Source organism: Erigeron canadensis, chromosome 1, assembly GCF_010389155.1.
Source record: "Erigeron canadensis isolate Cc75 chromosome 1, C_canadensis_v1, whole genome shotgun sequence".
Lineage (NCBI taxonomy): Eukaryota > Viridiplantae > Streptophyta > Magnoliopsida > Asterales > Asteraceae > Erigeron > Erigeron canadensis.
In genome coordinates, this window is record NC_057761.1 from 48,084,172 (window position 1) to 48,098,200 (window position 14,029).

The 14,029-nt window shown below is 34.5% G+C and overlaps 1 protein-coding gene across 2 annotated transcripts; it reads right to left on the bottom strand.

Moving 5' to 3' along the window:
* Nucleotides 1-6,432: 6,432 nt before the first annotated feature.
* LOC122585060 (protein EARLY FLOWERING 3) lies at nt 6,433-11,916 on the bottom strand. 2 transcript variants are annotated; one of them, XM_043757160.1, is made up of 7 exons: nt 11,735-11,916; nt 11,443-11,554; nt 10,880-11,067; nt 9,719-10,410; nt 8,765-8,816; nt 7,821-8,268; nt 6,433-7,191 (listed from the first exon to the last, which is right to left on the bottom strand). In XM_043757160.1, exons 3-7 carry the CDS (start codon nt 11,054-11,056, stop codon nt 6,671-6,673), a joined length of 1,890 nt encoding a protein of 629 aa, XP_043613095.1. In that variant the 5' UTR covers nt 11,057-11,067; nt 11,443-11,554; nt 11,735-11,916; the 3' UTR covers nt 6,433-6,670. The 2 variants fall into 2 exon arrangements, with proteins under 2 accessions (XP_043613095.1, XP_043613094.1); XM_043757159.1 differs by lacking the exon at nt 11,735-11,916 and having other exon boundaries at nt 11,443-11,720.
* Nucleotides 11,917-14,029: the final 2,113 nt, after the last annotated feature.

The window sequence follows — 14,029 nt, forward strand, 5'->3', positions numbered from 1 at the left end:
TCATCAAACAAGAATGTACAACGACCTCGTCTGACCGAAGAAGAGATGAAATCAAGAATCATTGTTGATGTCAAAGAGGATACTCTCCTTCAAACTGAACTCTCTAACCAAATGGGTTATCTACGGGAGAAAAGGCGACAATGCGAGCATCGCCTTGAGGCACTACAAGCACTAGGCCGTAAGCTCTCGAAGCATGAAGAGACGTATTCGTTGGTTTTGCAGGATGAGATCAAGAAGATAAAGAGGGTGGTGGATGACGTTTTTGACGCTAGTCACACGTTGGGTGACCAGTGCACCTGGTCTGAATCGTTTCATGACAACTGCGGGGAAGGCAAAAGTACTTGGGAAGTCAAATGCCCGCAACACGACAAGTGGTGGGCAAACGAAAAAGCTTACCGCGGCTGGGGAAAAATGTCAAGCAAAGATGAAGAGTAATTTGTGTTGTATTTTAGTTTAAGTACTATGTTTTTTATATTTTGTGTTGTAACGTTATCAATAAAATGTGTTTTTATTTCATGTTGGAACCAATTAAAAACAGATAACCAATTAAAAACAGATTAGAAATTCAGGAAAAAACAAACCTAAATTTCAAATTTATCAATACAAAGAGAAATTTTAATTTCAGGTAAAACAAACAAAAACAACATTTTAATTGAGGTTGAAATTACATGGCATGACATATTCAAATTTCAGGGCATGTCTTCCTGTTATGGCCCAATTGACCGCAAATACCACATCTAGCTTGTTGTCTTGAGGTTGAAGATCTGCTCTTAGAACTTTCATCCATCTCATTCCGGTACCGTCTGGTGCGTCTCCTACCCCTTTGCGTGGCCAGTTTTTCAGGGTCTCCCTGAATCTGCCAATCTACCGGCGCCCAGTAATTCACCTCTCGAAGGGGAGAAAGTGCAGCATTATACTGATTTATCCATGTCCTTGTTGTGTACCTTTTACTTGGAAGATTAGCAGCTCTCTCTTGTCTATACCCGCAAACAGCAATGGCATGAGAACATGGAAACCTTTGATGCTGCCAAGCTCCACAAGAGCATTTTTTCCTATTCTCCCCCATGACAACATTGTATGTGTACTCGCCTTGTGCATTTCTTTGGTTTGTTCTGACCGTGTAATTACCTGTTCGTTCATCAAACACTTCCACTCTATGGCTTGTTGACGCTCGTTCACGCATCTGATAAACCTGCCACATTTTGCGAGCTAGTGGTGGGTTCCAGCTACTTGCCTTCCGGTATTGGCTGACAAAATGGTCTCTTGTCCAAGTAAAAGTGCTCTCAATTAAAGCTCTAATAGGTAGCATTCGAGCCTTACCAAGGATATTGTTTTGGCACTCGGCAATGTTTGTCGTTAAGTTACCCCAACGACGAAGCGCCAAGTCGTGCCTTAGAGTCCACTTGTCCAAACCAATGTTCCTCAAATACGGCCAAACAGCATCATCTTCACCTTTGATTGTGTTTATCGCCCAAGTATACTTGGATGATTGGGAGGTGGAACCGATAACCCAAGCCAGATTCTTGATTCTCCTGTTCTTGAAGTGCAAGTTGACGTTGCTACAAATGTGCCTCAAACAATACCGATGATGCCACCCATCAATTTGGCTCACTGCATTAAGAATGCCTTGGTGACGGTCTGAAATGATACACAAATCACCTTGCCTCTGCGACCCGACATGCTCTTCAAAGAGATTAAGAAACCATCCCCAACTTTCATTAGACTCTTCATCAACCAAGCCATAAGCGACCGGCAATAGTTGTCCATTGACGTTCTTTGTCACTACAGTTAGCAACTTACCTTTGTAGCTGCCTTTCAAATGAGTGCCATCGACAAAGATCACCGGAATACAACGTTGGAATGCCCTAATTGCCGGTCCAAATGCCCAAAATACATACTTGAATGTATGTATATGGCTTGAACTGGTTGGAGAATGGAGCCATTCCACAACAGTGTCTAGGTTAGCACGTTGTAATTCAGCAACATACTTGGGCAGTGCATCAAAGTTACTCGGCCAAGTTCCATACAACCTTTCAATTGCTAACCTTCTTGCATTCCACGCCTTGGCGTAGCTCACATCAACATTGAACGTTGTTTTTACTTGGGCCTGGATCTGTCTAACTTTTAAAGTTAAATCCTCCCGCACTTGTGACAAAATTTCATAAGCAATCATACTTGCTGTCATACAACGATTGTTATTAGATATCACTTCTCCATAACAATTGTGACTCTCCACCCACTTTGTGATCTGAAACAATCCTAATCTGTTTCTGTTAGATCCAGCTACAACCCACCTACACGGGACCCGGTCCAAAACACCACGATAATTCTTCCCCCTGGTCATGCACTGTGCTTTCCAAAACGCTGGCCTTGTATCCATAACAATAAGTTCCCTGTTTTCTCTTATGTTCCAAAGCCTAACACCGTGTATAAGCTCCGCCTTGCTCTGAAAAAACATTCCTTTTTCTATCACATTTCTATCCGGCGACCAAAATTTCACATCTTCTTGAACTTCATTGAATGGCATTAGACGATCTTCATTATCATCTTCAAGATTAACAAGTTCTTCATGCTCCAAAGGACCTTGTGCATGAGCCCCTTCTTCTTCTTCATCTCCAGATACATCCCCATCAACGCTATATGCGTCGATGGTATCATCACTTGTATAAGGGGCCTTGTCGCTTGATCCACCAACCATTGGGTCAATTTCATGATCTTGAACATGTTCATCGTCTTCATCGTCATTGTCTTCATCATCGTCATTGTCTTCATCATCGTCATTGTCTACATCATCTTCGTTATCTTCTGGTTCGTTACTTCCGTGGAAATAACATTGGCTTTGACTCAAGCTTAACAACTGGTTTGTAAAACTAGGCTCGAACTTCACTTCAAATTGCGCTTCACCGAGATGATAAATCATTGCCAAAGTATTATCATCCGTAATTAAGTTCCTAAAAGGAACACCCTTAAATTCATACCACAAATATAATTGCAGTTTGAACTGTTGTTTTGAAACACCAAAACAACTGTAAATTATATCATAGATTTGTGAATAAGTCATCATGTGGAAAATGGGAAAACTTCTTCTTTTCGATGGATCTGTATTTTGAAGGATTCCATTTATGAATGATACTTGATCATCCCATACTAACTGAACTACAATGGGTTTGAATGATGAAGAAGAAGCCATTTTTTTTGAAAGTGTTTAAAATGTTATCTGAAAATGTTTGTTTTTTTTTTAAAGTGTTTGAAATGTTATCTGAAAATGTTTGTTGACTGTTAATGTTTACTGATGAAGAAGAAGCCATCACATACTATATATATACAACAAAAATCTAATTAGGTTAACATAGCATATTAGGGTTTCACCAGATGCAGCCACGTGTTAGGGTTACAACGAAACCGGTATTTGAAAAACCGGTTTCGAGTAACGTGTATACCACCACTGTACCAACAGTACCGCTACACTGTACCACCTGTACCACCACTGCACCTCTGTCTGCATGCTCTGTCTCTGCCTGTGCGACCAGTACCAACACTGTCCCACTCTCTCTCTCTACTGTCAAATCAAATCTTGAGTCCGGTATTTGAAATACCGGATTCAAATTTCCTTTTTGAAACTGGTATTTCAAATACCGGATTTGACTGGAAAATTTGAATCCGGTATTTCAAATACCGGTTTCACTGGTTTTATAAATTTTTTTTTTCCAAAACTTGTTTGACAAAACACTCTTGAAATACGCCCGTTTCGAAAAAAATTTCGCTCCTACACCTATCCTTTATCTCTTTCTTACTTCTTATGACTCCACCAAAATCAATTCAATTTTTCTTTCCTTGACATTTTCACCTATCTTTCACAGGTCATGAAATTCCCCTCTATTCAATTCCCTTCTCATTCAATTATTTTTGAAATTAATTCTTGTGATATTTAGGTTGTTAAGGCTCGAACAAAAAGAAACTGCATATTAATACACATCCACATATGAAGCAAGAAGGCCCATAATCCCATAAGTATATATATATAGTGAAAAGTTATTTTGAGAACTTTTTTTTTTGCGAGAACCTTTGAGAACTTTTCAAATAAAGCCCAACCGATGATTATTCTTTACATGAAAATTGTTTTTTGATTGTTTTCTGAATAACTTATGTGTAATTTTGAAGTTTATAATTGTGTGGAGACATGGATTATCATTCGTTATACAATTATGTGGAGATTTGGATTCTTGATCACATGTGCACCAATATTGCTATGATTACATGTGATCCACTTGCATACATGTGATCATAGCAATATTCGTGCACATGTGATCAAGAATCCAAATCTCCACATATTTATCTAACTGATAATAATCCATGCATCCACACAATTATAAACTTAAAAATTACACATAAGTTATTCAGAAAACAGTCAAAAAACAATTTTCATGTAAAGAACAATCATCGGTTGGGCTTGATTTGAAAAGTTCTCAAAGGTTCTCGCAAAAAAAAGAATTCTCAAAATAACTTTACCCTATATATATATATATATATATATAAACAACATTCAAAGTAGTTGTTCGGGTAATAGAGACGCACCAATCAGTGGCGGTCCGCGATTGGGTTTCAGAACAGCTTGGTTTATGATTTGTGGTGGTGGTAATGGTGAGAGCTTGATGGTGGTTGGTTCCAATGGGGAAGCTCATCAATGGCGGATTTTGCATTTTTAACCAACCGATCAACAGGTTTGCTTACCTGTATACCCCAAACGTTGTTTAATTTCACCATCAAAAAATCAATGACGGTTTATAAAATTTTGAAAAATCTATCAAACTTATTATGGCACGTGATCCCATTTAACGGGAAAAAAATGACGACATCAATCATAGGGATGGAACATGCAACAGATTTGCGTACTTTGGATCTATTTCATGAAAATTCTTGAGTAAGGATGTAAACCACTAAAATAGACAAATCACAGGGACGAATTATGCAATTACAAAGTTATTTGAGGGTGGCAAATTACAAAACTGCACTTACATGCGTCGACTTAACGGCCAAATACTAACGCCATTAGCCACATGGACGTAACTTGCAAAGAATGTGACAAGTTTGGACGGATTTGTTTAAAAAATCTTAACAGGGATGTAAACCACGAAAATGGGTAAACCACAAGGACGAATCATGCAATTAACTCTTTTTAAATTTATACACTAACTCTATAGTGACATTTATTTTTAGACAGATAAAATATATCACAACCACTCGTCTCTCAAACATTTTATAACTTTTAACCCTCAACCATCTATCTTTAGAGGGTAGTGATAAGCTCATAACATATCTCTGATATTTACAACAAGTATAGATAGGTCATTGCACAATGTACAGTTTCGTAAGGCATAAATTGTTTGTAGGTGGAAATTTGGGAACTTCGTAATCACTAGCCATCTTTAAAACACCTCATACTTCCAATCTAACAATTTCAAATATGTATTGTTTTTAGTCACAAGTCCATAGTTAGGGCAGTCAAACCAACTCTCATACGAGCTCCCGGCGGTTCATTCATCTTTTACAAGAGCAATTTGGATTAGCCTTGGTTCGTTTAGAATTAGGTTTTGGCTTGCCCCTTTCTTCTTATTAGGAAGATAGGTTAACTCCTTAAGTATTCTAGGGGTTAGTTAATGGTAACCTCTTGAGCGAAAGGCCTCAAGCTCATTATGATATGCTCCAAGCGAATCTTCTGCGCGCGAAATGACGGGTCCTTCAAATGCCACCTTTCCATCAAGCTCCGAGCTTACGCTCGAACAGGCAGTACTTTATGAAAGAGAAACCATAAGAACTACTCTTATTAATGGTATCTCAAACTATTCATTTCAACAAACAAGTAAAAACAAAAAGCACTAATTCACAACCACAAATAATTCTACACTTAATAAAAGGAGTCTTAAATTAAACGAGTTACGACCATTCTCATTTGTTGCGAACCACGAAGAATTAACATTATGTTCTTGAGTTTGGGTTATAAATAAAAGAGAATGACTGAAAGTGATATTATCTTCCTCTCAAATCATCACATTTATGGGGAAGAAATTTTATTAACTAAAATCAACTAAAAAATCATTCCACTTCTCTTCATTTCATTTCCTTTTCATCCTTAAATTAAACTCAAAAACACAATTAATTTTGTAATCATTTGTTTCTTTTTTTTTTTTCATTCCATAATAGAACTCAAGAACATAGTCGGATAGTTGCATGTATGTATTAAAGAAAACGGATGATTTTTGTGGCATTTCTCCTTCAGAATGGGCTTTATTGACAAAATGTAAAAATCTATACATTTAAATAGTTAATTCTGACATGCTGCCATATTTAATCTTTTCAAAGAAACACAAAATATAAATTCACACTTATTGTTCAATAAAGACATTTTATTATTAATTGGTATACAAAATAAAATGATACAGTAATAACCAGTTTGCATGCTTAAGCTTTCATTTGCATTCCATTTGTGTACAACTTCAAAACCTTACAACACAAACATAAAGCAAGCATTTTTTACAAGACATCTTTCATGTCATAGTCTTGCATATATATATACACATCCTAGTGTATTCAACAACCAAGACATTCAAGTGTAAGTTACAATCATATAAGCACATAATACAACACCAATTGATCTTCATGATCACGTAACCTAACCCGAGTCATACTGCTTTCTTTCTTCTTGTATCGACTGGAAAATCCTTGCTACAGATGCAGTTGCTGACCGAGCATTATGAGGTACAACTCTAATAACACGAGGGGCCCCCGCTGCTTCGACCCGAGCTGGTTCAGGAGCAGGTGGACCAGAAGGAGAGGTTGGAAAAAGTCGAAGGGCGTTCCCGTCTTTTGTTCTATCACTTCGACTGCTTGCTGTACTGGCTTGCAACTCGGTATCTTTAAAAGCACTGAACTTGCGCACATTTGGAACAGCCGCAACAGCTGCACGTTTTTTCTCAATTGGAACATTACTGGAGCCTTGCTGTTGCAGATTGGAGGGGATCGGATTTGTTGGGTCGCACCTCGTGGAGCTTGAGACTGATGGGTTCATCATTTGCATACCATAAGCAGGGAAGTAGCCGTGACTAGGAGGAGGTGGAGGAGTGAAAGGATGAAGCCCCATGGGTCCATCATAATGATGATCAGGAGGAGCACCATAATTTGGAAAATTGTGTCCTGTTTAATATTCAAGAAAACCGGAATCATATTGGATATAATGGCTATGGACATAGGATACAATTATGGGAGTGTTTAGGTGTACATTTTGAAAGCAATTATTGCACTTGAAAAATTAGATAATCAGTTAGATAAAAGCAAAGGATACTTGGGTAAAGTTGTAGGTCAATAATCAATTTATTACAACTGATTATTTTTGTTGGATAATTAGTACAGCCAAAATTTGTGGTAAACGCACATCCAAACATACCTCTCTTTAGCATTTTGGAACTGATTATTACAAGTTGAAGACGCATATTTCTAATGTTTGGATAAACACATTCTGTTTTTGACTGTAGTTATTTGAGGGTCAAATAGCCAGTCTTAGTACGAGTTGCAGTAGAAACATAGCTGATTGACTAAAGGGAGTAAGAGTAAAAGGCAAAACTATATTACGTATTTACCTATTCTTTCAACTTAATTTCAGTCATTTACCCTATCTCACAAATTCTTCCTCTTGACATAGATAAGTCATTTGTAGTCACTTATCTTTGCAGTTTGCATTTACCACAAACTAATTCAAATGGATTTTGGGGTGTTGTGTATCCATGAATAACTTGTCAAGGATTGCTAGTTAAGATGAAACTTACCAATTATGGGTGGCATAGATCCAGGCGGTCCACAACCATTATAAACCGGGCCCATGAACCCAGGTCCAGGGTATGGTTTGTAGACAAGTCCTTCAGATGGAGACATCACTGGGATCAACCATTGATGCCCAGGCGGCCCATTAAAATTCCAAGATCCCATATTTGGATCAGATGGAGGCACCGGGTTCCCACCGAACGGTCTGCAATTGGTTGTCTGGCTGCCATTCTGCACAGAAGATAGAGATGCCTTCCCAACGGCGTTCTCGGCTGAGAATTCTGTGTCGTCATTCGGCTTCTCAAGGTCGATTCTGTGCTTAGGCGTATTCAGATTAGGTTTAAGCACATACTCAATTGGAATTTTCTTGATTGGAGAAACTTTTGGTGGTTTTGCCACGTAAGCATTTTCTTCAACCAAAAGCTGAGGTGATCCTGCAATTAATCTTTGAACCTGTTTTACATATTAGAGATTAATTTTTCACTAGTTGAGCAGGGTTAAAGAGAACTAGAAAAATAATATATTTCACTTGAGGTTTATTTCAACTAAAGGAGGTTTATTATATTATATATTTATAGTAATATAGTTCTGTAATTTGTAATAGCTATATTAACTATTCACGAAAAAAGGACACAAACTGTAAGTAAATTAACCCTCGCCCAATCAGTTTTAATCAGAAACACATTAATACCATGTTTTGACCGAAACCCATTTTGACACATTACCCACCCGCCCATTTTGCCACCTCTACTATTGACATATCATCCATTGAAGCAATGGAGGTTTTCATATAAGTCCCTAACCTAATAAGCAAAACTATACTGTTTGTCTAAGCTTTCAACAGTTAGACTTCATAAACCATAGACAAAAAAAGCTATAATTTCAGGGCATTATTATTAGTATAGATAACAAACCAAGTAGGACCAAAAAGACAGCTGACTCATGTTACCTTAATCAATCTGTGGAGCTCGAACAATTGAACAGCAAATACTCTTTGTTGACTGTAAGGGGAAAAAAGGATGCGATGAGATAGTCTTGAACACACAATTGTCAATTTATTTTAAGTTAACATACCCTCTCAATCACATATACTGTAACAATAATAATCTTATCTAATTAAATGTGAAATTTAAAGTGCATTCCTCAATTACGTCGTGTAGAAGGACGGTAGTATTGATTACTGTCCAAAAAGTTCCCATAGTTTGTCGGTATTAGAGAGTTAGACAGTCTTTCAGAGACTTGACTAATAGTCAGAACAACTTTTTCTTAAAACTTTGGTAAAAGTGCACACCCAATCACGTTTTCTCTCCTCACAACTGACAACACATGAAAAGGGACCCATGTAAGGAAAGCATTAAAGGGGATACTAACTTGGGCCTCTATATTTTTCAGTTTGAAACAGGAAAGTCATAAACTTATCATGCATCAAGAATTCAAATGTATTAGTAATATGCTTCTTTCTGAAACAAGAATCCAATTTTGCTCATCTTTTTGAAAGAAAAATATATTAGTAAGGGTTAGAAATAAAACTAGACACTCAAGTTTGGTTGCATGCATTCTTAGTCTTCCGGACAAGAAATACCAAAAAGGTAGCAACTTTGGTTGGGTTGAGAATTATCTCAAACATGCCAAGTTCAATATATTACGAAAGAGGAAATGTTTACAAATTCTGATGTATTATTGCATTCATTTTGAATCATAATTAAAGTATTACTAATCATTTGTACAAAAAAAATGGACAAAAGCGATGTTCATGGGTCAGACAAACTGTCCCAGTCTGCTTCTCCCTAAATAAAACTCTTTCAGCCTGAACCTGCCTTGACCAGTTACCCAACCGCCCTTCTGCCACCTCTAATATATCATCAACAACAAGATGTTAAGTGGGTTAGATAAAAGAACTTACTTGACGATAGCTCTTCTTGCCTTCCAAAAATGTTTTTGACCAATTATCCCCACGACATCATCAGGAGAAATATCAACTCCACAAACTGAATCCACCATTGATGTCTCGGACACAGCATCCGCATTAGTTGGATCATTAGGGCTTCTCAAAACTTCTTCTTGAACCTCCGTTACAGGAACTGAATTATTCCCGTAATTACTAGCTCTAGATGCCTCATTTAAGACACTGTCACCCCACAAAGTATTATCTACTAGTGAGTCAGCTCGGTAATCTCGTACATTCCCATTATTTGAAACATTTATGTGACCAAAATTTGAAGATTCATTCATCTCCTTCAATGGAGCTTTAATGTTTTCTCGGGTTGGTTGATTTGAGCCAGATCTAGCAAAATCTCTTGAGTTCTCTTTTTGAAATTTATTATTGCTTTGTCTACTTGGAACGTTAGCTAAACGACCTGAAAAATGCGCCGCAAAGGGGGTGATAGCGACACCTTCATTTTCTCTACTTTGCTTATTTCCACTACGATTTTGACTTATGCCAGATTGTTGGTCAAAGATTGGGACCCGAAAATCATCGTCCTCTTGCCTCTTTTTATGTTCTTGTTGCATGCGTTGATTGTTGACATCAGAATGGCGAGTATCTGTCTTTCTGATTGGGTTAATAGAAGAAGGTTGTTGAACATTCTTAGTTCCCTATAATCATAAGATAACAATGAACTTATCGGTTATCACCCAAACAGTTAAATTCTTTTTCCAGAACTTATATACATAATGAGATTGTTTAGTTGACATAAATGAAAACTATGGCTGCACTTTTCTTTTCTATGTGCTCGATCTAAAATCTGAATACTAAATCTATATATTAGAAAGGCGGTATCCAAAATCTGATTGCAAAACCATTTTGAAACGTAACGTATTAAGCTACGCGTTGCTCCATCTAGTTCCTTTTTTAAAAATAATATATCATATAATTACCGATATTCACATGGTATCAATTTGAGACCACCAAATTCCTTTCTACGACTGCATATCATTTACAGCAATACATTATTCTTACTCTACGAGTGAATCATGCATGACATAAGATTTCAGTAGAGCAATATATATATATAGAAGGAATGGACAACTTCATATCAAAGCATAATAAAATTGTTTTACCCACCTGAGTTGAAGATGATGGCACCCCACTATTGAACCTCTGCGAAGAAATACTAAGTTGTTCATAAAGAGCCATTTTGTTTCTAGGAGGTGCTCTTGGACCTCCTTTTTCGGTATCATTCACATGAAGCCTTGGAAACATTGGCCCCATACTTTTATCATCATCTTTACCTCTTTTCATCTCCTTTGCTCCTTCAAAATCCAACCACATGATCAGAAGAAAACAAAGAAAAAACTTCAAAACAATTTACAACTCCTATCTCTATAATCACTAAGCCAAGGCCCTTAGATTGTTGGTAATAGTGTTGATATTTGCCTTCTTATAAAAATTTACAATACCTATTATGCTTGCAAGTCATACTGATTGCATTTCAATATCAAAACTCATACTAACTATAAAGTTTAAAGAAGAAGTAATGATAAAATATACTTAAATCATAACAAGCACAACAAATGGAACAATATTGAAGCAGAAATTGCAATAAAACAATATCAATTATTGCATTTATAAATCACTAAATTTAACATATATATATATAAAAGAAAAATCAAGGATATATAACTTACTGATCAAAAATCAATGATCTTTAACTTAATAGAGCATTAGTTTCTCACACTTTTGCTACAATTTCTTCAGTCAAACTTTCCCCCAACTGGAAATGTCAACACAAACCCAAATCTGAAAACAATCAAATTTCTTCAGCAATAACACAATCCAAGCAATAACCACTTCAAATTGTACAAAATCAAGAAACCCCAGATTAAAAAGATCAAACTTTTATCACAAAATCTTGGATTTTGAGATAGACCCACTTAGGAAAAAGAGCTTAGGTTATGAAATACATAATAAAGAAAGAACCTTGTCAAGAAAAATCCAATGAAAAGTGATGATTCTAGATAGAAAAAGGGATGTGGGTTGTGGAGAGCTGTAATTTGGTGAGTAAATTACTATTAAATTATGTTAAAATATGATTTTTTTTTAGGAAGAAAAGGTCATTAAAAAGTGCAGAACCAAGTGGACCCAAGATGATTTTTGTAGATAGAAGAGAATCTTGAGGTGATATAAATTAACATATCTATATATGTGACTGTATGTGATTGTGTGTGTGTGTGTAATTACAAAAATCAAAACCAAAAACAAAAAACAGGAAAAGAAGGAAAGGTGTTTGGGTGTGAGTTTTAGGTGGCGATTATGGGTGCAACAGAATCTGATCATAAAAATTGTTTTCGAACATTCAAGCGGTACTAGTGGAGCCACGTTGACATCACATTATAATCTACTTTTGTGTTTTCACCAAGCTATTCTACATTTTAACATCATCATTAATTCCAATGGCAAAAAAATTTTAAACAAGATTACCTTTTTAAAATGTTTTAAAAAATTAATTCCAATGGCAAGCTATTCTACATTTTGTATAAGTTCTTATTTTAAAAAATTTTGGGGCTTTGTAAGCTTTTGAATATAAAGTGTTTATGCTTATCTAAACAAGATTACCTTTTTAAAATGTTTTTTTTATCTCAAGGCTTATAAGCTCCTCACCAAATAGATATTTATTAGCCTAACACCATGACAAAATTAACAATATGGTTAAGTAGCTAATGATTTCACCCTAAGATGATTTAGTAACATCATCCATCAACTATAAATTCAATATGCTCTTAAGAGTGAGACTTCAATAAGATATTCTAAAGATAAACACTTCTTGTCATGTTGCGTCATTTCATCATGGGAGATACTTTTTTTTTTTTTTGAGGCTTTCTCTAAAAGTAAGAGTATTTTTGCCAAGTGTCATTGTGTTAATTGGTTGATAATATAAAAAAAAAAAAGTGGAAAAGTGAAAAGAAATGAGATGAAGAAAAGACGTCCAAAGTATGATGTTGAAACCCTCTTATTCCTTAAAGTCTTAGAGGACCTCATGCAAAAAGATTAAAATAAAAATCAATCTATATACCCAATTTAAATTTGGGAAAAATCTTAGGGGTTGTTTGGTTTACAAAATATTTTTAAAATAATTAAAATCTGTCAAATGAATTGAAATTTAAAAGAATTGGAATTTTAAAATTTTAAAACTTGTCATGTGTTTTGTTGATAGAATTCAATGGAATTTAGTTAAAAGAATATGAATTCAAACTATGGAAAATGACAATAACACACTACACTGAACTCTTATAATAAATAAATAAATATAAAAAATATTAATATTAATATGAAAAACAATAATAAAAATATCAATATTATTAATAATGAATACTAAAAATATTAATATAAAAAACGATGAGTATTAATAAAAATATACATAAATATTAATAATAAAATTAATTTTAGTTGCCATTATTTTCATTAATAATAAAAATTATAAATATAAATTTTAATGTAAAAATAATAATAGGAACATTAATATTATTAATAATAAATATAAAAAATATATTAATATGAAAAAAATATTTAAAAAATATAGATATAAATAATATAAGAAATTTTAATTGACTTATTTTTAATAATAATAATTAAATAAATAATAAAAATATTAATATTAATATAAAACAATAAAATATAATGATAATAATAATAATAATGTAAAAATAAATAATATTATATAGTTAATAATAAATAAAAAATAATAATCTATAATATAGTAACTATAAATAATAATAACAATATAAATAACTAACAAATAATGATAAAAAGATAATGATTATTATAATAATTATAATAACAATAAGATTAATGATAGTAATAATAATAATATAATAACAAAAAAACAATAATATCAATAATGTAAACGTTAAATCAATAATAATAACATGCTACGGGTTATTCACGAATTCACCACAGCGTCCTTGATATTTTAACTTGAAATTGGCTACACATATGCAATTCCACTTTTTCATTTGCTAGATACAAGAGTATGCCTTGTGCTAACATACGGAACACCTGTAAGCAACAATTTTAACTTAGAATTTAAAATAAAGTAAAATTTATAAAAACTATTAGTTGTTTAGTAGCAAGTTAAAATTGAAAAAAAAATGACAAAAAAAAAAATCATTTACGATCATTTCAGCGTAAGCAAACACTATATTTTGACCTTCCTTTTTTTCAATTTGAAATTCCAAACAATCCTTGACTCTTCAAACAAAGTCATGTAGGCGAAGT

Excerpts from the sequence above, each read along its gene's own strand:
- LOC122585060 (XM_043757160.1), bottom strand. The coding sequence starts at position 11,056 with ATGAAAAGAGGTAAAGATGATGATAAAAGTATGGGGCCAATGTTTCCA. Across the intron at positions 8,817-9,718 it reads GCAAGAAGAGCTATCGTCAA|TCAACAAAGAGTATTTGCTG; the intron begins GTAAGTTCTTTT and ends TTCCCCTTACAG. Across the intron at positions 7,192-7,820 it reads ATCTATGCCACCCATAATTG|GACACAATTTTCCAAATTAT; the intron begins GTAAGTTTCATC and ends AATATTAAACAG.